Here is a 24,845-nt window from a genome sequence, read left to right as displayed (position 1 = left end):
AAGAAATTTACAAGCACACTCAATTCCATTAGTAGAATGGTTGATCTAACAGGTTAGTTTACGTGTGAGTTTAAAACGTTTGAGTTTTTTTCTAATGCAATGCTTAATAGGGTGTCCAATTTGTATTTTTTAATGTTTGAATAGAGATTAATGCTGAGGATACAATCACCATGCGTTCAACTGTTACTGTGTTATCTAAAGAGAAATTCGTGTCAGGGAATGATAACTGCCCAAGTAGTACTTCAACTTATGTCTGTCAACAAAGTAAGATCAACGTATACTATTTCGCTCAATGTTTTTTAATGATGTTTGACAAGAATATGTATTTTTCTACCGTCCTATGCTATATTTTTAACCAAGCCGTGTTTGCTACAGACACCAATTCACCCGATCAGCCTGTGTTAGACATATCTTCTGTCAACGAAGGTCGTTGTATAAATTAATTTGATTATTTTTTATTCTGAATTATAATTTTCTTTGTAATATGACTTTTTGCTCTTTGAATATATGTAGATTATTGGGACGTTAGGGATCCCACTTTCATCTGCACGCATTGTGGAGCAAGTATGTGGTATGAAGAGAGACTTAAAAAAGACAGAAAGTCATGCACGCCTGAGTTCGGTTTGTGCTGCGGCAATGGAAAAGTTAAACTCCCTTCTTTAAAAATGGCTCCGGATACATTGCTTCAACTGCACAATAATGAAGATATAAGGAGCCGTCATTTTTTACGATATATTCGAACGTACAACATGATTTTTTCCTTCACCTCCTTCGGTGCAAAAGTTGATAGATCCGTAAATGAAGGTTTTGGACCTTACTGTTTTCGAGTTGGAGGACAGGTTCATCATTTAATGGGCAGCCTTATTCCGCCTGATAACACGTCTCCAAAATTTGCTCAACTTTATATCTACAATACCGAGAATGAAATTGACAATAGATTGGATTTTCTAAGGCATTGCTCTTTGTTTATTTTCGCATTTTTTGTGCATTGAAGTGTATTATCTGTGTTATTATAGTTAGTTTACTAACGATTACATGTTATTGGAAATGCAGTCCCACAAACAATGAAGACATCCTAGATCCCGGTATTGTGAGATCTTTGAAGGAAATGCTAGATGAGCACAACAGAATTGCGCAATCTTTTCGGTAGAGACCGTTATAAGGAAGATGACTTCAATGGGGTGAAGTTGAGGCTTATTCGAAAGTGTGGTAGCGATGGAAGAGTTTATAATCTTCCCTCTGCATCTGAAGTTGCTGCTTTGATTGTAGGAGATATAGACAACGTCATGGGTGACAGAGACATCATTGTGGAGACACAAACCGGACTTTTGCAGCGCATTGATGTCAAGCATCCCTTATATCTTGGCTTACAATATCCTTTGTTATTTCCTTATGGAGAGGATGGTTATCGCGATGATGTCCAGCGTGCTTCCATTTCCAGTGGTAGGACAAACCCAAGATCAACGATTAGCATGAAAGAATTCTTTTCGTTTAGGCTTCAAATGAGATCAGGGGAGTCCCAAATTCTTCTTCACTCCAGAAAACTATTCCAGAAATTCCTGGTTGATGCTTATACTATGGTTGAGTATGACCGTCTTATTTTCATTCGCCATAATCAAAATCAACTAAGGCAGAGTTGTACAAAATTATAATACATGCATCGGATAAAGAGGAGGATGCAACTGTTAAAACTGGAAAGCGTATTATTCTTCCTTCTTCATTCACAGGCGGACCTAGATATATGGCTGAGAATTGTAAGGATGCTTTTGCAATCTGCCGTTGGGCTAGATATCCTCATCTTTTTATAACAATTACCTGCAATCCTAAGTGGCCAGAAATTACACGGTTTCTTAGGGCCAGAAACTTAAACGCTGAAGATCGACCTGATATTCTTTGCAGAGTTTTCAAGTTCAAGTTAGACCAATTGCTCCATGATTTAAAAAAAGAACATGTTCTTGGCAGAGTTAATGCATGTAAGTATATGGGAAAAATCAATTTTTACAACTTTACTGGAACCCACAAATGCTCTATATGTATTATTTTCTTCTAATCCAGCCTTTGATCGTTTATTGAACTGTAACAGATGTTTGTACAATTGAATTTCAAAAACGTGGACTCCCTCATGCTCATATTCTGTTGTTCTTGCACCCTTCTAACAAGCCCAACAGTGGACTTGAATTGATAGATTGATTTCAGCAGAGATTCCTAACAAGGAAACTCATCCTTCTCTCTTTCTTGCTGTAACAAGTTACATGATGCATGGTCCCTGTGGTGCTAACAATTACAAGTCACCTTGCATGAAGGAGGGAAAGTGTACAAAGAAATTTCCAAAGGGATTTTGTTCTCGTGCGATTATTGATGATGACGGATTCCCTCATTATAAGAGAAGAGATAATGGGAGGGTTGCGAAGAAAAATGGTGTTGAACTTGATAATCGTTTTGTTGTGCCTTATAATGCAAAACTCCTTTTAAAGTACCAGGCTCATATTAATATGGAATATACCTGTCAGACCAGTGCTATTAAATATCTTTTTAAATACATTCATAAAGGAAATGATAGAGTTACTGCTGCTATACATCATTCAGATGATGAAATTAAAATGTTTTATTATTGTAGGTACTGAAATTAATCTCCATTAGCTTTTAAATTACTGTGCATGTATTACTTTTTATACTAGACTCCATTTAACATAATTCTTTATTTATGATAGGTATGTATCCGCATGTGAAGCTGCTTGGAGAATATTTGGATTTGAAATTCATTACAGAAACCTCCCTATGATGAGATTGCCATTTCACTTACCCAATGAAAAGACCGTTGTTTTTCATGATACTGCATCAATATATGAAGTAAAGACAAGGGAGGAGTTTAGACAATCAATTTTTGAGAGTTGGATGGATGCAAATAAAAAATTTCCAGAAGGTAGACATCTTACTTATGCTGAATATCCAACTCATTTTGTTTATAATGCAAATAGTCAAGAATGGCATCCTAGAAAAAAAGAATTCTCAATTGGAAGAATAAATCATTTTTCTGCAAATAGTGGAGAAGATTCCTATCTTCGAATGCTTCTTAATTTTAAAAAGGGTTGCACAAGTTACGAGGACCTGAGAACTATCAATGGGGAGATGTTTCCAACATTTAAAGATGCTTGCTATTCTCTTGGACTTTTGGATGATGACAATGAATACATTGATGCAATTAAGGAGGCAAGTTCTTGGCAGTCAGCTTCTTATCTTAGACGTCTTTTTGCTCTGTTGTTGTTCGGTAACTCAATCAATAGACCTGAAAATGTTTGGGGGAAGTGTTGGCAATTTTCTCTCTGACGATGTTCTTTATCGACATAGAACAACAGTAGGACATCCAGGTATTCATTATGAACATATCGTATGCATTATAATTATTTTTATCATTATTTTTTTCTGTTGAATATACCGCTTTTGTGGTAAAAATAATGTACCATGAGTCCTGTTAGAATTGTACTTTCAATTGTCATTTTTTCATTGTTTTTCACGTTTCTACAGATGCAAATCTTACTGAAGAACAAATAAAAAACACAACACTTGCTGAAATTGATAAAGTGCTACAAAGTAATGGAAAATGCCTTTCTGATTACCCTTCAATGCCCTGCATCACTGGTGCATCTTTACTTGATATGCACAATTGCTTAGTGCTTGATGAATTACTGTATGACAGATTTTTTTTGGTTGAAGAACATAAAAGACTAATGAGTTCCCTTACAGATGAGCAAAAAGTTGTCTGTGACAAGATAATTTCAGCAGTTTCAGTGGGTACAGGGGGATTCTTTTTTCTATACGGCTTTGGTGGTACAGGAAAAATATTTATTTGGAATACATTGTCAGCATCCATTAGATCAAAAGGAGAAATTGTACTTAATGTTGCTTCTACGAGATTGCATCACTTTTGCTTCCTGGAGGCCGGACAACACACTCTAGATTTCGTATTCCAATTCAGATCACTGAGGATTCAACCTGTAATATACGGCAGGATTCTAATATTGCCGAATTGCTGGCGAAAACAAAGCTAATCATCTGGGATGAAGCTCCAATGGTACACAGATTTTGCTTTGAGGCTCTAGACAAAACACTTAGAGATGTTCTTATATTTTCTGATTCAAGTTGTGTTGATAAACCATTTGGTGGGAAAGTTTTATGTTCTTGGGGGTGACTTCAGGCAAATCTTACCTGTTGTTCCTCATGGAAGCAGACAAGATATAGTCCATGCAACCATTAATTCTTCTTGTCTTTGGTCTCATTGTCATTTATTAACTTTGACCAAGAACATGCGGCTTAGTTCTGAAAGTGACATTCACAATTTAATGGAAATAAAGGAATTTTCTGATTGGCTTCTTAAAGTCGGGGATGGTGTTCTTGGAGATGATGTGGATGGAGAATCTATTATAACAATTCCAGATGAATTATTGATTAAAAAATCACTGAATCCACTTTCAAATTTGATGGATTTTGTGTACCCTGATATCTTGGATCATATTTTAGAACCCACATTCTTTAAAGAACGTGCCATTCTGACTCCAAAATTGGCAGATGTTTCTATTTTAAATGAGAACTTAATGTCTTTGATTCCAGGAGACGAAAGAATATATTTAAGTTCAGATAATATTTTGAAGCAAGACGGTAATTCTTCCCTTGAGGATGATGAATTCTCACCTGAGATCTTAAATACCTTCTCCTGTTCTGGGCTTTCGGATCATAAATTAATTTTGAAGGTCAAAGTTCCAGTCATGCTATTAAGAAATATTGACCAATCAAGAGGTTTATGCAATGGAACAAGATTGCTTATTACAAGATTAGGCAATCATGTGGTTGAGACAACTGTTCTTACAGGAAGCAATATAGGAGAAAATGTGTTAATCTCTAGAATGACAATGAGCTCCTCAAGTCATTCTTTTCCTGTAAATTTCCAAAGAAGACAATTTCCCATCGTCGTTTCGTTTGCCATGACAATCAATAAGAGTCAAGGACAATCGCATTCTCATGTTGGAATTTATCTACCTAGGCCAGTCTTTAGTCATGGGCAATTATATGTGGCACTATCCCGAGTAAAGAGCAAAAAAGGATTGAAGATTTTGATAGTTGATGATGATGGTTGTGTAACAAACAGTACCTTTAACATAGTCTACAAAGAAGTATTTCAGAGATTACTGTAATTTATATTGCTTCAGTCGATTGGATATAACGTTGCTCTTTGGTACAGGTGAAATCTGCATTCCTTAAGTTATATTTTTTTCAAATGTTGATTAGCGTTGGATTTTGATTATTTTTATACTGTATTTTTAAAATATGATTCTGAAATTCAAAAGCAAAAAATCACATTGAATAATACTTCTGACAATTACCTGTTCAGTTCTTCTGTTCTTTATTCGCTAAATCATATGTTATGCTAACATATTCTGTTTTTATTTCTTTTATAGTTAGCAGGCTGATGTCAGAGATATTTTGCTGGAACACTGAATTGTATCATGTTATTTGTGAATTATTAATTGTGAGCAGTTTTGACATTATGACATTTAAATTGTTTTTACATTGACATTATTCTATTTATCACTTTTGCAATTGGACGTGAAGGTTACTCGATACAATTAAACGCTTCATCCTACAAAATTTTATTTTAATTTTTTATCTTTCCGAATGCTACAGCCTTTTCAAGTTAAAAATTATAACAATACAATTATTTTTTATTATGATATTATTATTAAGAGTTTCATATCAAGATCAACGTGTGGATTTACCAGTAAGACGACACACCAACGACAGCGACAACAATTTTGTTCTTTTTCCCCGGGCATCGCACGGGTAATTCACTAGTACAATCAATAACAGAGTCATTCTGCAAGTATATATAACCGAGTTTTGTGTTATATGTAAAAAGCACTTTCGGTGTTACAACTAACCGCTTAAATTTCTTGGATAATTAATTTGACATGGCATTGAAAATCCTAAAGTCAAGTGATTAACGTTTTGATAATCTTTACACTCTCAGGGCTCGTTTGGTCGATAGGATAACTTAAAGACATGGTTGGATAAGAGTATAAAAGGGTAAGAGTTTAATAAACTCATATCTTATCTTATGTTTAGTGTGCATTGGATAAATAGTATAATATGATTGGGTTTAGTGTTTGTCATTTTTTATTTTGGAAATTAACATGAAGATAAAAACAAAAAACAAAAACTAGCTACAAACTCTGGGCCACCCTACTCCTATAGAGTCACAGAATAGTCTGCCAAGGAACCCTTATGGAGGATCAACAAATACTTGAGTCTGCCAATTAAACTCATAAGAATAGAAGGCAAGCCAATCAGCCACACTATTTCCTTCACGATGAATATGAGAGATGTGCACCCTTCAGTTTCTGGTCACCAATTCTCGGATGCTTATTACCAAAGGAAAAGATGGGTGTGTTTCACTACAACCATTTCTAATGAGATGTTGAGCCACCAATGAGTCCCCTTCCAACCAAATAAATTTGAATCCTTTGTTCCAACTGAGATTTAGGCCAACTAAACAAGCCCATAGTTCAGCATTAAGAACGTTTCCACACCCTAGATTCTTGCAGAAACCCACAATCCAATTTCTTGTTGAATCCCTTATAACCCCTCCACAACCAGATTGCATAGTACTTGAGGAGCTTGCCCCATCAACGTTTAGTTTTCATCCAATTATCAGGAGGCCTTGTCCACATAATGAACTTCTTCGAACGAGTTGACACTTGTAAGCCTGACATGCTTAACATTTTATTTGCATGGCTGCCATTGTCATTTTAAATGATATAAGTTATGCCATTTTAAGGGAGAGAGACAGACACAGGAAAATGGAAATCATGGGAAAGAGAAAGTGTGTGGTTTTTTTTTAATTTAAAATTTAAATAAATTTTTTTTCTGTGTGTGTCTCTCTCTTAAAAGGACAGAGTGTTATGTCATTTAAAATGATAAACACTTTTCCCAATATGATTATATTATCCCATCCTATGTTTGAAATGAAAGAGATAATGTTGAGATATAATATAAATATACAAATATAATATAAATATACAAAAATACCCTCTATAAAAATTATATATTTGTTTTTAAATTGATTTCTAAACTATTTTTTTCTTTTCACTTATTTATACATTAGTTATTGTCTTAATTTTTTTATAAATTTTAAAAACAATTTTTAAATAAAATATATTCAAAAACGTATGGCGACTCCAAGCTCCGCATCTTATGCACTTTCCTCTTTCTCCTCTACCAACCATCACATCCTCCCTCTCATCAACAAAAAAAACAATGGGTTACGATCAGATAAACTAAAACTCAATCCTTATGACTTTTCTGGACTCGCATTAGACAGAACTAGTAGAGTTAGTTGAAAAAGCCATGCTTTTGCATAAACTAGAAGACACATTGGGAACACACAATATCTCAATCTTCGCACCCAAAAACGAAGATCTTGAATGAGATCTCCACCCTGATTTCAAATGCTTCCTTCTCAAACCACGAAACCTCAAGTCCCTTCATACACTTGCATTAGACAAGTCAAAAACAACAATTCACCGTATTCAGAACAAAAATCATGGACAGTGATGGTAGCAGTGAACGTGCTTCTTATGCGCTATGCTAATTCATACTCTGGTATCAAGGGTTCGTCGACGGTGATGGTAGCCAATGGCAGTGACTGGCCGATGGGTTGATGGCGGTGGCTGATCTGTGATACGGATAGGTCTCGGGTGCTTACGTTCCCAAGAGGCAAAGGTTTTTTTTGGGGGGGGGGATTTTTTATCTGTTTGACTCTAGCCCAGCTCACCGCCATGATTAGTTATTAGGTTGAGAGTAGAATAATATGGGTTAATAGGATAACTTTATCCTATTCTATTGACTCACCAAATAACAAATAAGAATGAGATTGGATATTATATCTTATTCTACTCCTCTTATCTTGTCCACCAAATGGACTTTAAGTATTAACATGTTCCCTAGCACATGAGGTTTAGCCGGGTTTATATACATATAGAAAGAGTTTGGTGTTTGTCATTTTAAATGACATAAGTTGGCAAAAAAATTTAATTATTGCATTTTAATTAAATAATTATGCATTTATTGCCGTTTTGGAAATAATTACGGATGTATTGCACAATGTGACGCCTTTTTTGGGCGTCACATGTGACGCCTCATTTAGGCGTCTCTCACCTAAGGGAAGACGCCCCAATGGGGCGTCTCTCACCTAAGGTTGACATGTGTCATTTTTTTTCTAAAAAAGATAATAATTTAATCATAAAACTTCTGAAGGCCATAACTTTTGACTCGGGTATCCAATTCAGGTAATTCTTTTTTTGATTCCACATAACTTTTCGAGATCTACGAAATGACATCTCATTTGATATATTTTATTTCTAACAAACATAATTTAAATTTAAATTAGGTAATCCTTCTTCCTTAGAGATTTAGAATATTTATTTAATTATTTTTTTATTAATACAGATTTTTCAAATTAATTTTTGAGTTTAAATCACAAATCAAATCTTTATTTTGCTTTCCTTATTAATAATAATTGTTACTTTTAATTGAAATCACAAACCAAATTTTTTTTATAATAAAAATAAAAAAACTTATTTTTTAAATTAAATCACACATCAAATCTTGATTTATTTTTTATATTAAATCACAAACGAAGAACTCAGAGACTTTTGAGTTTAAAAATGTGACACGTGTCAACACCTGACACGTCACCAATCACGTCTAAATTGGGTTTCAAGCAAGAGGCAATCACGCCTAATTTAGGTAATTTTATTTTTGAAAAACATTCATAAACCATAATTAATTTCAAACCACGAATAATAACCCAGAAGCTTATAGCATTAATCATTAATTTCAAAAATAATATCCTTCTTCCTTAGAGATTTAGATTATTTATTTAATTATTTTCTTTATTTCTACAGATTTTTCAAATTGATTTTTTAGTTTAAATCATAAATCAAATCTTTATTTTGTTTTCCTTATTAATAATAGTTTTTATTTTTAATTTTAATTTAAATCACAAACCAAATTTTTGTTATAATAAAAAAAGTATTATAAAAAAAATTTTAAATCACAAATAAAAATTTTATTTATTTTTTATATTAAATCATAAACCCAGAACTCAGAGGCTTCTTGGTTTAACCGCTCTTACAATACCATTCTTGCAAATTAAAATTGTATTTGTGAGAAATAAAATATATCAAATGAGATGTCATTTCGTAGTTCTCGAAAAGTTATGTGGAATCAAAAAAAGAATTACCTGAATTGGATACCCGAGTCAAAAGTTATGGCCTTCAGAAGTTTTATGATTAAATTATTATTTTTTTTGAAAAAAAATGACACGTGTCAACCTTAGGTGAGAGACACCTAAATGAGGCGTCACATTGTGCAATAGATCCGTAATTATTTTTAAAACTGCAATAAATGCGTAATTATTTAATTAAAATGCAATAATTAATTTTTTTTGCCGACATAAGTTATGTCATTTTAGGAGAGAGATAGGCACAGAAAAACGGAAATCATGAGAGAGAGAAAGTGAGTGGTTTTTTTTAATTTAAAATTCAAATTTTCTGTATCTGTATCTCTCTTAAAATGACATAACTTTCTGTGACTTTTTCCTTATAAAAAGGGAAAGTTATATTTATAAAAATTTTGTTTACAAACTCTTATAAATTATATTAAGTATGACCGGTCATACTTCAATCAAGAGTGTATGATCAACCATACTTACTGTAATTTGTAAAATAAAATAAAATTTGTAAACGGATCATTCCCCTGTATAAAATGGACTTGTCTATTCTCATGTAATAGAAGATAACATAATTTATATTAAGACACAAAATGACGAGACCCATTACTAAGAGAGAGAGAGAATGACAACACAACTATCAAAGAGTTTATGGTATAAGATATAAGTCTCCTACAAGACGAGACTTGTATTTCCCGTGTAAAAAAGTAATGGTAAGTTTAATTGATTCTCACGAATTTGAGCTTGATAGAATAAAATTAGTCTTAAATTGAAGCTAAAGGCACTTTCGAAAGGAACAATAAAATTCAAGGTTTGTAATAAAATAAAAAATATAAAACAAAGGTTTGAGCCTAATTTAGCTTGTAAGTTGGACAACAAAAACAACGCTACATACCCGAGAATAGAAATGTGGAGTTACTAAAGTAGCATAAATTAACAACATGGCACATTTAAACAATTCTGGTCAAGTAATGTCTGCATGATGTTACTTTTTGCCCCAAATATCGCAAGCTAAGCCAAAATACTGAGATGCCTTGATCTTTAAATTTGTGGTTCCCGGGTACTATTGCAGTCTCTAAAAATTTGTAGCCCATGTTCATTTCTTTTGAATTCATTTAGTTAGTCCTTTTGCTTTGCAGTGTGAAGGTTTGGTTGGGCCACAATGACAACTTTTTAAATAATCAAAAATGTGGATCACACTTCTTTATTCGCATTTCTTTTCTTTTTCTTTTTTTTTTAACAATAAATTTACTCAACTTTTGAATTTCTAAACATGTTTCTGTACTTGCAATCACTTATGGACTTAGTAGGAACAGATCAACAGAATGCAATGCTATAAAAGAACATTAGACTAACAGGCAATTAATTGAAGACACCAAAAATGACACATGCAGTCTCCAGTGATCAATGAGATTTTTTTTTTGGTAAATGAGTTTTTTAATCAACAAACTATTATTTCTTTCGCCTTAAATTCTCCAAATCAAGGCCGTTTCATCGTCGTAAAATTAGAAATTTATTCAGATTATTAATTTAACAAGAGAGGATGAAATAAGAAAGATGGGTTCCTGATATGGTTGTGACTGTACAAAAGGCTGGATATATGTAAGGGTTATATTTATCTTATGTTGCATAAGATAAACAAGTTTCTTACACACACAAAGTGAATGTGGGTCTCACATCTATTTTTTCTCTCTCTTCTTACATGTGGGTCTCACTTGTAATTCTATTTCTATAACATGAGACAACAATTTTCCTATAATATAAGATAAATATAACCCTATATGTGATTCCTTAAATAGTAGACCCTGTAATGAGCAAAGCTGCACTATATGGACATGTCTTATGCAGCGTTTAAAAACCTGGCCCGGTCATCGACCCGGCCGAGGACAGGGGTCACGAGATCACGGGTTCAACTGGAGATCACGAGATCACTACGCTGATCCAGTTTTATATATTAAAAAAATATAAATATATATCCTATATGAAAATATTAAAAAACAAACTATCAATCATCAAAGATTCAAAATATACTTAACATAATTCATCAATTACAACCACAAGTCAATATTACACAACCTAATTAAAGTATCAAGATATCAAAGTACAAAACTCATATTCTAATGGGATCACTACGGTGATCCGGTTCTGCCTCTTTTAAGAAGGTATCTGACAAAGGAAAATTTAAAGAAAATAAAAATGAGTTTTTATTTTCCATCAACGACTATAAGGATTTCATTTGAATGGATAAAATTCTTACATTTTCTAGAAGATTCACGACAACGAGATGAAGATTGAAAACGTCTAGATCACTTGGAGAGAAGAGAATGATTAGATTTGCATTTGTAAGCATTTTTTTTTAATAAAACGACGTTGTTTCATGGAATTAGAAAAAAAATTGCAATGACCCCTTTTGACCCCTCTGACCCGGGAGTCACTGAAACTCGCCCGAGTTTTGAGGGTCGGAGGGATCGATGTGCATATAAGGTCTAACTTGTGACCCAATCTTCATAGGAGAGGGGTCAGGGTTGATCCGGATCAACCGAGAGGTGAGGTGAGGTTTTAAAACACTGATCTTGTGTGACTTGAGATCACGAGAGAGCATCTCAATGGTCCATATAGAAATCAACGCTTGTCCTTTTTTTAATTTTTATGTTAATGTATCCTAACATCACTTATGATATATATAATTTCCTGTTGAGACAAACAAAGTGAGTTATACCGATTTAAAAAAAAAGTGAACCATTTTTCGAAATGATGATAGCTGGAGATATAAGTTCTAGTGTAACATAAGAAGTTATATTCCACATATATATATATATATATATATATATATATATATATATATATATATATATATATATATATATATATATATATATATATATATATATAGGCGTTAGTTTTCTTATGATACTGATGATAAGATATTTTCTTGTAGATAAATAAATACATGGTCCCACCATTTTTTTTTTCAAAAAAACAAACAAAAAAAATGGCACGAGTTTCGATCTATTAGTAGGAATGAAAATTTATTTTTCTACAACAATAGATAATGTCTTCCCTATATATATATTATATATGTATATGGAAATGTTTTTCTCATCTTGCATGAGATAATTTGTCTCATACAACACACAAAAAAGTAAGTGGAACCCACTAAGAAGAAGAGAGAGAAAGGAAAAAAGTGGGTCCTTCCTATTTTTTTTTTGTTGCATGAGATAAATGCAACATGAGAAAAACATATCTCATATATATATATATATATATATATATATATATATATAGGTAAAATCTTTTAATATTAATGTCAAATTTAAAGTTTGATATCTCATCTAAGAGTCATTAGATAAATAAATATCAACGACTCTAATTTGTAAGCATGTGACACCATTGATCTTTTTTGATATAACGGCTCTTAGATGAGGTGTCAAAAGATCCTACCTCATATATATATATATATATATATATACATAAAATATTTCTGCAGTTAATGCAGATAAATTATCTGCATTTACTTTCTAAACGACGTCGTTTTGGGATTGAAAGATTAAAAAATTATAATTATAAAGACTATAATAACCCTGAAATAAATTAAAATTACAAAAATGTCATGATTTCCGCCCCAAAACGATGTCGTATTGGGCTTACTGTAGATAACTTATCTGCAGTAATTGCAGAAAAAACGAACTCATATATATATATATATATATATATATATATATATATATGGGTAAAGGATTTCTCCAGTTAATGGAAATAAGTTATCTTCGGTGAGCCCAAAACGACGTCGTTTTAGGGCAAAAATCAATGTATTTTTGTAATTATAATATGGGGTTTGCATTCATCATGCAACATGACACAAAAAAGTTTCCTACACACACAACATTTTATGGGGCCCGCATTTTTGAAGCAAAAAAAAAACTAAGGCAGGCAAAACGAATCTCTATAACATTACACAATCACTTTTCCTACAACATAACTCTTATAAAACCCTTATAATATATTGTAAGGTTATATCAGTCTTTATTATTAAAATTTTTTAATCTTATAACCCAAAAACGACGTCATTTTGAGCTCACTGGAGAAATACTTTTCCACATATATATATATATATATATATATATGTCTCACAACTAAGACCTTTTTACATAATTTCATGTCGCATGATAACGTGTCTCTAGTAAGTTCATGTTATGTACTCATATATTAGGTTTGTTAATTGACAAGTCCAACAAGGGGCAATCCAAGATATGAATCAAATATAACTATGAAATGATATACATCAAAGATATCAATCCTAATACGACAGCATAACATATGGGCTCGGGCCACCATCAGAATCACTAAAGGTCCAGAATCCACTACCTAGGGACGGACCTATATTGGTGCAAGTGCACACACAAATTATTTTGGGGGGAAAAGAGAGAGTATATTTTGTGTCCTTAACAAAAATTAAAATTATAGGGCTCAATTTAATCTCTTAGAAGAAAAAAAGTCGACTCTCGGTCCCTCTGAATTCCAAAATAGACCCGGTTAGTCGAAATTGTGGTTCCTTTGAAATTCAAAGAAGACCTACATTAGTCCCTCAAAAAGACTAACATGAGTCTATTTTGAAATTCAGAGGGATCACGAGTCAATTTTTTTTTAAGAGATTAAATGGGGTCGCGTGGTTTTTGTCGAGGACTCAAAAGGTACTTTATTTTTGTAGTAAGTTCCAATTTTCTTTTCTTTTTTGTTTATATTCTTTTTGTTTTTTAATACATTTAAACTTTAGTTAAAAAAAATTCGGGGCATTGCCACCGACTCCCATTCCTAAATGTGCAGATATAAATAAAATTACGTGGGTCCGCCACTGCCATTACCCACAGATAAACTCTATAAATAAGAGGTAAAACCTAATGTTAGCTCTCTCTTACTATCCCTTTGGCAAAGCCGTTTATTATTTAGTGCACAGTAATCTGCTTGACTCAAGATATCTTATCCATAAATACCTTGAAGAAGACATTTAAATCCAATAGCAATATAGTAGTCCATTGGACTATATATCTCTCTCTCAGATAAAACAGTTCCTTTTTCTTGCTAAGAAACTTTTTTTAGTTTTTAGTTCATTTTTAAACTATTGACCAATGCATTTGAAGGCAGCATACTTTGATGGAATGAATGGTTCATAATTGACTGGATAAGAAATGAAGGGGATCCCCTTGAATTTCAAGATTACCACCTCCTAAGGGAAAGGTCTCTGACCCTCTCTTGGTTGAATGTTGAAAAATTCGGACGTGAAACTGAAACAAACACCTACAGGCTACAGGTTAACTAATTTAATATTAAAATCAAAACAAAGAAAACAACGTAAACCTACTCTTTTGTTTCTTTGATTGAGTCAGAGTTAATTTTGACACACTTTACACATCTTTTTAGAAATTTGTCTTTACCAATAAAATGTTAAATAATTATTTTATAGCGAAATGCTGCATGGCACGAACAATATATTTACAAATTCAGAGTTTAAAATAAATAAATTTAAAACTTTAAAATCGATTATTTTAATTAATATGTAAAATTAATTTTCTATAAAGATATTAAAATGGACACAAATTTCCTTGAAAATTCAAAATATAATATTTAAGGAATAAAAAGAGAATTTAAATTAAAAAATAATAATGCAAAAGGATTTAGAATAAATAATAATGATAATAATGCAAAAGGAAAGATAACAGAAAAGGAGATAAAAAAAGAAAAAGTGTCTTTTTCCGATTCTTATTCTTTGTGATTGGGACGATGTGCGATGAAATGACGCTTTGGTGTTACATGCGATGGGATGGAATGCTAAACATTATTTTTCAGAACAAAACGGTGCAGTCGCCGCACCTTTCTCTGCGGTACTCGAAGTCTTTCGTCAGAGCCATGACTTATTAGAGTTACCATTTAATGCACAATAAAAAAAAATATTTGCATTAAAAAACTATGAGTTCCATCATTATTATACTATAAAAATAAAAATCATTTTTTTCATAAGCATTAAAATATAAGGGGCCTCTTTTATCTCTCTTATTTTCATATTACATCGTATATATGTATATATAGAAAATGAAATCATCTCTTATAATATAAGAAATACTAAACCCAAATATTTTTTAAACTCAATTCATAAAAAAGTAATAGAAAGAAAATATTAGAGGTTTCTATGAGAAGAGTTTTGATGCTCGTGGAGCATCAAATCTTAAGTGATCCAAATCAATAAAAATGTGACAATTAATCAGGAAAGAGGAGAGAGGATAAAGTAAAAAAAAAAAAAATTATACAAGTGTCAATCTCTCAATAGAAAGAGCACATAGGAGTAGGATCACTAAAATTTTTTGGTGTTTCTACACGATAGTTTGGTTCATGATATTTCTTTATAAATATTTAAGTCATCAGTTTCTTGTTTAATAAAATATCACTACATATTAAATAACAAATTAACCAAAAAAAATACAAATTATAGTTTGATTATAAAAATTTAGAAGTAACACACACACATATATATATACACCCTACAATACTTAAGTACATGTCTCTTTTTTTAAAAAAAAAATATGGATACCATAAACTATAGGATCATTAGTAACGTTAAAATTTAATTTAAATAAAATAATGGAAGCATTATTATAATATAGGTTGATATATATATATATACCCTACAATACTTAAGTACATGTCTCTTTTTTTTTTTTTTTTTAAATATGGATACCATAAACTATAGGATCATTAGTAACGTTAAAATTTAATTTAAATAAAATAATGGAAGCATTAATAGGAGATAAAATTATCTTCTACAACATGAGAAACACTAACTCATTAAAGAGTCATCTAGAACTACAACTAACTTTTTAAAACCTATAACTCAACATAATCATTTTATGAATTTAGAAGTCACTCAAAATAGATAAAATTTAAAAATTCTTCAAAACTACACAATTCACAATTCTATAATAGCAAGACATGCCACTTATCAGGAATTTATGTTCTTATTTTTTTTACCTACTAATATGGCTCGATTTATTAATCATACGAGATAAACTTCTTAAAATGTTTGTTTAACCTTCTTGAAAAAAAAATGTTTCACTAAGTAGATTAGGTTTATACTTTTAAAGTTATATATTTGGCTTAATAAGTAATTGCATTTATTTATTCTTACATATATAATTTTAATATTTATTTATAAACGTTAAAACAAATTTGTACATAGTAAATTTATTTAAAGATTTATGTTTATTTGAAACTTTGGAAACTTAGACTTGTTATTGATCTTTAAATAAGTTCTTACGTTTATTTTTAACAGCACACAGAAGCACAAATTTTAAAAGATGAAAGTCAATAAATATTTATTCAAATAGTAAGATATTTATTTTTCTTATTTAAAGATTTAAGTTCGAACTTAAAAATTATAAAAGAATTTTGAGAGAATCAAGATAAAACTCAAACCGATTAATTAAATGTCTAATGAATAGGTCAAGAAATTAAACAAATTTAAAAAAAAAAAGAACAAGAATATCAATTTGCTCTCCTCATTAACAAAAATCAACCCAAAAATTCTCCTCAATTCCATATACATAAAAAATTTATCTTTTGAATGCACGAAAAATTATATTAATAACTTCAATAAATATTTTTACATTTAATTATATTCTATTGTATATGCAAGATTTTTTTAGTACCTATATTATATATGCAAGAGTAATTTATTGATAAGTCATTAGGAATGATATAATGATAAGGAATTTGAATAGTTTACGTGAAATTATAAATTTAAAGTGTCATTATTATAAAAAAAATAAAATCATGTGATATATAATTATTGAGAAAAATGTATTTCCTTTTAAAGGACACAAACTTAGGTCTTTCTAAGAGAGAGATAGACATAAAGAGTTGAAACCCACACATTTATTTTTCAATGGAACCCACATCTTTTTATATCTCTCTTAAAAGAATCTAAATTTATCCTTTAAAAGAACACATATTTTCCCATAATTATTATCAATTCTGAGAAGAGACACTAGTTGAGAAAAATTTACAATTAATACTACCACTAGACACTGCATCACTACTTCAAAGCATTCTAGCTAGCTTGCATGGCTCCCATATTTGATGCTGCTCCTATATAGCAGCAGCTTCATTGATGTGGCAGAAACCTGAAGATTAATGATGATGATGATGATGAATTATGGACAGAAGTTCATTCATAATTGCTAGAAAAGCAGCTTGCTTGGAAGGTGTATGGAATAAATACGTTAGCTTAGGATAAGCTAAACTTTGACTTAAATAGCTTAGGTCTGTATAAATTTTTTTAGGTCTAATATGATCTATTAGTCTTATATAGACCTAAATTATAAATCTAACCTGACCTATATTTTAAAAAAAAAAGTTTTGACCTAAGCCTATTAGCCTGTATAAACTTATTAAACATTCAAAAATAAAAATTAATTAAAATAATATTACTTTATTATTAAAATAATAATTTTATTTATTTTATTTAAAATAAACAATATAACATAACTTGATCAGTAAACTTATAGGTCCGGTATGTAAAAGAAAGCCTATGATTTATTTTTTAAATAAGTTTTTTTAAAAATCTAAACTTGTTCTGTTTAACTATATTTAATAGGCTAAATCTAACCTAATATAGACTAAATTGTAGGGCCATATAGATCAACCTAACTCATTTATATCGCTACTTGTAACCCATGACAACCAAGATTAGGCTTCTTCTAATTTGGGAGTTGGGCTCCAGAAACATCACATTGAAAGGTGATGCAATAGGGTATATGCTTATATTTTGAATGGGGCCGGGTGATAATTTGTCTTACTATGGAACCATTCTTAGGGATATTTGTTCATATGCCTATCGGTTTGATAATTTCTCGTGTCATTATATTCCTAAACACTTTAATGTAGTGTCTGATGCTGATGCCCAATTTCCCCAAACTAATGGCGTTGGTGATTGGATTAACTCTCCGCCAAACTTTATTATTCTCCGGAAGCTGATATTGCCAATTAATGGAATTTATTTTCAGTTCAAAAAGAAAATTATGATCTTCACTCAAATTTAACTCATAATTTATAACTTTGCATTAAATTTATAAACTATGGATAATGATATTTTTTATGTCCAAATGATTTAATCCAATTCGAGTAATGTGAGATCCATATCCAGGACAATTCTCTAAATACTGTTTTTTTTTTTTTTTTCATTTCAAAGATTTGAACCCTAACTTCTAATTAAGAGAACAAACTCTTTACCACATGAACCAATAATTATGAGTTAATAATAGTTCTTTACTATTGATACCACACATATCATGCTTAGCTTCTACTTTTGTGATAATTTCAATTATCAATGAAAGCCACTTAGATTCCACATATTCAAGTGAGATAAAGGGTTGTTCATATTAATAAAAGTTAGTTACACGAAATGCTTCAACCTATAATGTATCATACATGATAGTGTCAGTACTATTTTGAAAATGTACGTAAATATAAGTCCTAAATTGAAAAAAGAAATATGGGAACTAAATTTAAATTGCTAGACCCTATAAAGATAATTTTTTTGATAAATCCATATTCTCTTATATTATTATTATAAAAAGTTTAATGTTTCTCATGTTGTAGGAGATAAATTTATCTCCTATACATATAAAAATATGTGTGACCCATGTAAGCCCATGTGAGGAAAAGAGAAAGAAAGAAAAAATATGGGCCTCTCTCACTTTAATGTATGTGTCGGAGATAAATTTATCTCCTAAAATATAAAAAGAAAAATCATTCTTTCATTTTACATGAGATAATTTGAGATTACTATTTCATTTTCTCCTCACATAAAAAATAATGCCATCATTTTTTTTTCTAATGAGTGGTGGATCCCACCATATCACGTGTCCATAGTAGGAAATATTTATCTCTTATAACATGAGAAATTTTATCATAAAATGGTTGTTCATTAAAGAGAAAGGGAGGAAAACAAAATTAATGAATCTTACATAAATAATTATAAAATTTATTATAATTATTATTTTTATATTTTTATCTCATATAATATGATATTTTCGTATTAATGAATATAAGTCTTCATCATAGTGGTGGATAATTTTTTTATCAATGTAGGTAAATTATATTGATCAGGCATAATTTTTTTTTTCCAAGTATTTAATAAGATATAGTAATTAGAAATTATTAACCGAGACAAACATTAACAATCTAACAATTTTTACTAATTTTATATTATTAGTTTCCCTTCTATTAATAATCGAGGTAATTATGTGATAAGAATTTAATTTCTTACGGTCTCTTTTTTTATTTCTTCTTAGTTGAGGTAAATGAATCACTAACTCCGGTTTTGAATATCAAATCCATGGCCTTTTAATTTTAATAAAAATAATTTCAAAACTTTGTATTAGATTAATATATGGAATAAATGAAGGCACGATTTATAAGTATTTCATATCGCATTATTTTCATAAAATATTTTAATTTTACATTAATCCAATAATTTTTTTTCAAATTTTACAAGAAATGGGTTAAAAGACCAAAATCCATAACTAGCCTACGTTTGCTTTGATTTATCCTTCTAAAATGAAAAAGTCTGATGTACTGAGATATGTGTGGTGGTGTGGTGACATGTGTGAAATGGGCAGTTATGAAAATTAATGAAAAAGTAGGGTCAGTGGCTGTTCATTTTTAATATTTTTCCTTTAATACATTTACATTACATTCATCACCATTCACCATCATATCAAAGACATCAAACTGGGACGTTCTTCTTAACAAGTTCCAAAAAGAAAGTCAGTGCAGCGAAAACAGACGATCCGAAGAATAACCCTTTTATCCTTTTCTACAATAATCATCATCACCTTCTTCTTCTACAGTAAATCTGTAAGATAAAGCTCTTTTTTTTTATATTCCATCAATTTCTTTCATTTATTTTCTGGGGTTTTAAAGTAGTTGTACCTCTAAAATTTCAGGATCAGCTTGATCTTATGTCAATGGAGTTTTTTTAGATAAAACCCAGGTGTGCTTTCTTTTTCAAATATGGTTTTCTGAGTCATTTCTTATTTTTAGGTATTTTTATTTTTATTAGTTCAATGTCTTCATACAGATTCACAGAGAAATCTGAAAGCTGAGAAAAAAAAGAGAAAGGTAAGACCTTTTTATCTGTACACAAGTGATCATGGCTGTTGCTGAGAATGGTGGGGCAAAAATCGGGTCTTCGGGTCAAAATTCGAACAGCGGTGGTGTAGTGTCAGCTGACTCAAACGAGGTGGAGAAATTGAAAACCAGAAGCGATCAGAATCTGGACGGTGTTTTAAACCATCAACACCAAAATGGAGTTCCGAGCAATATATCAGTTTCTAACAGTAATTACAACTACAACGCTCAAATGGGTCAGATGCTCGCAAATGGGGTTCAGAACCAGCAATTGGTGGTGAATAATGAAGGGTATGGGACTAACGGGGTTGGAAATGGGGAGAACGGGAACGAGTCTTTCAAGCGTGAGATGAGGGATTTGGAAGAACTTTTGTCAAAGTTGAATCCCATGGCTGAGGAATTTGTTCCCACATGGGCCACATCACTAACAAATAATCATGGCTACTTAGCTGGACCTGGTGCTGGGTTTGGTTACGCTAACAATTTTATGCTCCATGATAATTATGGCAATGATAATGGGCAAACTAACAGAAGGGTATGATTAAATTGTTTTAATTTCTTTTGATTCTTACCTAATGCTATGTTACTTGCATAAAGGTTTCACCTTTTCTTAATACAATACTAACGTGTTTACAGAGGAAGAATGGCTATAATCCTGGGAAGCGAAGGGTGAACAATAAAATGGATGTGGAGAATAGGGAAGAGATGATTCGTAGGACGGTTTATGTGTCTGACATTGATCAACTGGTACAAATTTTAGCATTCTTTTGGATTCTTCTCTCATTTCAGCTAGCTTGCAATGTTTAAGGATTGTTGTTATCTGTTGGCTTCTAGGTTACCGAAGAGCAGCTGGCAGGTCTCTTTCTTAATTGTGGCCAGGTAGCAAGGGTTATATTTTGTTTAAAATGTTTGTTCTCTTCTTAATATTGGTGGACCATGTTACTAAACCAGCTCCTTTTTCGTGGTCATAGGTTGTTGATTGCCGTGTATGTGGGGATCCTAACTCTATTCTTCGGTTTGCCTTCATTGAGTTTACAGATGAAGGTACCATCTAATATATGGTGTTCATATGCTGTAATTAGTAATGACATTTCACTGTATTAACAGTGTTATGCCTGCAGAAAGTGCAAATGCTGCTTTGAACCTGTCTGGAACCATGCTTGGATATTATCCATTGAGAGTGCTACCTTCAAAAACTGCCATTGCACCTGTTAATCCTACATTTTTGCCCAGGGTAATAATTTTCCTTGAGAGATGCCTAGTACATGTTTTAGAAGATGATTAACCAGAGTGAGCAAATAATGTATCTCTTTTCTGTCTTACATTTCTAATGTTGCTATATTTCTCAGTCTGAAGATGAAAGGGAGATGTGCTCAAGAACAATTTATTGCACAAACATCGACAAGAAGGTAGTGTGGGATTTGACTCTTAGAACATGCTCAGAGGAACTACTTGGTCTTATTCAATGTCTGTTTTGCAGCAATGGAGGCTCATAATTCTTAAAATTTCTTTTCTTGTTACTGCTGCAGCTTACACAAGCAGATGTGAAACACTTCTTTGAATGTATTTGTGGAGAGGTTTGTAGCTTTTCGTGGAACCAGGCTTATAGTGTTTATTGTTGGTTGAATTTATGCATATTATGAGATGTTTTTGGCTTTATTTTGGTGTATTTAGAGACAGTGCTTGATTGTTTGTCGTTGTTTGAATTTAAGTATCTTGTGAGATATTTCCCATCTTTTTGGTTGATTAATCTAGGTTCAAAGGTTGAGGCTTCTTGGGGACTACCATCATTCAACTCGAATTGCATTTGTTGAGTTCACAATGGTAATTGTTAACTTTCCAACTGTCTTATTTTCATCTGACTCAACTCTGGTTTAGTTAGCTATTTTGTACATTCTCTATCTCTTTGTGAAGTTATAATGCTCGGATTGAGTGCTACTGCTGGCTTTGCATTGATGCAGTTATTTCCACCACCCTTAAAAAAAATTACATTTTGTTTGTATTTTTTGTGGCACACTCATCTCAATAATTGTGTTTCATACTTCTGTAGTAATAGGCCCACACTCATCTCAAGAGTTCTTCATTTGAAGAAAAAGAATCAAGAGAAAAGAGAAATGAATCTTGATGATGTGTTATTTGGATGACAGAAGCTATGTGTGTGTGTATGAATGGAGCTGCTAAGATCCTCCTACTTTTTCTTTAGGAGTATTTAGCACTTATCAGGCTACTACAACTTATCTTTTAGGACAAAAAACACCCATTCATATTTTTAAAATAATTTAAATTTATGTGTATATTAGTAAAACAATACTTACTATTTAAAAAGAAGGAATTCTCCCACTTTCTCTTTCTCTCTTTCTAATGTCTTTTTCTTTTTAAATTCCGTATACTGCTATTGTTTGTAGAACAAAATAGGGAGAGCCTTGGAGCAGCGGCACAGATGCTCCTTTGTGACCAGGTCACGGGTTTGAGTATAGAAAATAGCCTAGGCTGTGTACAATCGACCATCAAAGTTGGGGAGCCTTGTACACCAGGGTTTGCCCTTATATGCTATTGTTTGTGAAACAAAACAGGGAGAACAGTAAATCTCTCGTAAAAGATCTGGATCAAATATTATGAATGACTTTGCCTTGCTTTTTTCATCCATGGATTCCTTATGACGGCTCACTTTGGGCCATGAAAGGGAAGTAGTACTTAGGCTTAATAAGGTACAATTTGATTTTCAGGAATCACGTTATGGGACTCTTGTTTCAACCGTGTTGGTTTGTCTTCCATTATAGTCACCCATGCTTGGGCTTCCTTAGTTTGAAGTGGTGGAGCTATTAAGCTCGTTGGAACTTGTTTTGAACTTAACAATTTAAACACAATGAATATTTTATTATGATGAATTTCAGTTTGCATAGATAATTTTGTAAAAGACTTCTACTATAAAATCACTTCCCCACAACCCTCACACATCCAAATATTAAAACTTGGTTTCCCTTTAATAGAACCATACTCATCCTTCTGCTGTTCATCCGGGTTAGTGACCCTGAGTAGCTTGCATATTTTTTGGATTTGTTGGTTGCACAACCCCCCCACCCCCCCGGCATCTTTTTCGTTGTCAACTTTTGGCAATGTTCAAAAGTGTTTTGTTCCTATTTTTGCTGTTTATTTTGTTGAATGCAATAAAGCTCTCACACAATAACATGTTGTGTCGTTTACCTTTGTAGTTTACCATCTCGGCTCCATTCGTTTCAAATTCTCTCTTTTTGTAAAATACATCTATGGAGTTGTTCTTTGCCAGTGTGGTCGTAATGTTCGCTCCCCTAATAAAATGTCATATTGCAAGAAGGATGATAAAAGTTTTCGATATTGGCCATCTGAGATTATTTGCCTCATTCTTGCAGGCTGAGAGTGCAATTGCAGCTCTGAGCTGTAGTGGTGTGGTTTTGGGTTCACTGCCTATAAGGTTGGATCGACTCCTTTGATTTCTACTATCTTAAAAATTTAGGGAACCCTTATAATGTTTCTTCAACCATTTTTATGTTTGGTATGCAGGGTAAGTCCATCAAAGACACCAGTCCGATCTCGAGCTCCTCGTACTTCTATGCCCTGAATCATCCTTCCATGTTTCTGGGGTTGATTGCTGCTCAGTGATATATTTACATATATACATACATAGAAACAGACATATTTTAAGGTATCCGTGGCATTTAGTTGTTACTTTTGTCCTTTAAGTCTTGCAGTATGGTATCTTTGTCAGCTTATAGAGTTGGATGGCACTTGGAGGATCTTGAAGGCTTAATTTATGATGCGTTGATCTTGCAATTACAGAATTTTATGGTTGGATGTTTCTATCGTCTGGAGTTTATAGTTTATTTAAAGCATATTACTGAGCCTGTGTTAGTCATGAGTTGTTTATTTGGCTGTCTGCAATTGTGTATATATACTTTTGCTCTTTACTATGCCATAAGCAGTAGTGGCTTTTTCTATTGTGATGGCCAACTCCTGTTTTGTCCCTTAACCGGTGCGGTTCAAAGAACTGAACTGTTTTATTTAATCCAAACCTGTTCGTGTTTTAAAACCAATTTATGATTTGTAATTGGTTCTGAATCGGCTCATAACCCACTTGGATATGCAAACCAATTCTAAATTGGTTTTGAATCCATTTTCCAACCGATTCTTTTGGTTCGGTTCAATTTTTAAACTGGTTTATAAAATAGTTTAGTTCTTAAAGCTGGTTCAGAAAAATATAGATTGGTTCGGTTCGGTTATTCTGCACAATCCTACATCCCATATAATACCAAAGGCGAAATTATGTGGCCTTGCATGCTCCAACCATCAACATCACCACTGCCATTTCTTGTACTGTTTATCTTTCCACCCTGGTTGCTTTCTT

The 24,845-nt window shown here is 31.9% G+C and overlaps 1 protein-coding gene and 1 pseudogene across 1 annotated transcript; both read left to right on the top strand.

Moving 5' to 3' along the window:
- The first annotated feature begins 36 nt into the window (after window positions 1-36).
- On the top strand, window positions 37-5,189 carry LOC133286954 (uncharacterized; annotated as a pseudogene).
- Window positions 5,190-20,051: 14,862 nt separating this feature from the next.
- Window positions 20,052-24,282, top strand: LOC133286961 (polyadenylate-binding protein-interacting protein 12-like). Its single transcript, XM_061484500.1, has 12 exons — window positions 20,052-20,191; window positions 20,281-20,327; window positions 20,415-20,999; window positions 21,101-21,211; window positions 21,299-21,343; window positions 21,436-21,508; window positions 21,586-21,698; window positions 21,814-21,873; window positions 21,994-22,041; window positions 22,220-22,288; window positions 23,854-23,915; window positions 24,005-24,282. The coding sequence occupies exons 3-12, from the start codon at window positions 20,487-20,489 to the stop codon at window positions 24,060-24,062; spliced, it is 1,152 nt and encodes a 383-aa protein (XP_061340484.1). The 5' UTR covers window positions 20,052-20,191; window positions 20,281-20,327; window positions 20,415-20,486; the 3' UTR covers window positions 24,063-24,282.
- Window positions 24,283-24,845: the final 563 nt, after the last annotated feature.

This window comes from Gastrolobium bilobum, unplaced genomic scaffold (genome assembly GCF_033153095.1).
Source record: "Gastrolobium bilobum isolate Gb01-03AN ecotype WA unplaced genomic scaffold, APGP_CSIRO_Gbil_v1 utg36819, whole genome shotgun sequence".
NCBI classification, from domain to species: domain Eukaryota; kingdom Viridiplantae; phylum Streptophyta; class Magnoliopsida; order Fabales; family Fabaceae; genus Gastrolobium; species Gastrolobium bilobum.
The sequence above is the reverse complement of the archived record's forward strand: the minus strand, read 5'-3'. Positions and strand labels throughout refer to the sequence as shown.

Bases quoted from the DNA above. Each gene is read 5' to 3' on its own strand.
- LOC133286961 (XM_061484500.1), top strand. From the start codon at position 20,487: ATGGCTGTTGCTGAGAATGGTGGGGCAAAAATCGGGTCTTCGGGTCAA. The intron at 21,509-21,585 runs GTACCATCTAAT...TTATGCCTGCAG, and splicing joins CATTGAGTTTACAGATGAAG to AAAGTGCAAATGCTGCTTTG. The intron at 21,874-21,993 runs GTAGTGTGGGAT...TTACTGCTGCAG, and splicing joins GCACAAACATCGACAAGAAG to CTTACACAAGCAGATGTGAA.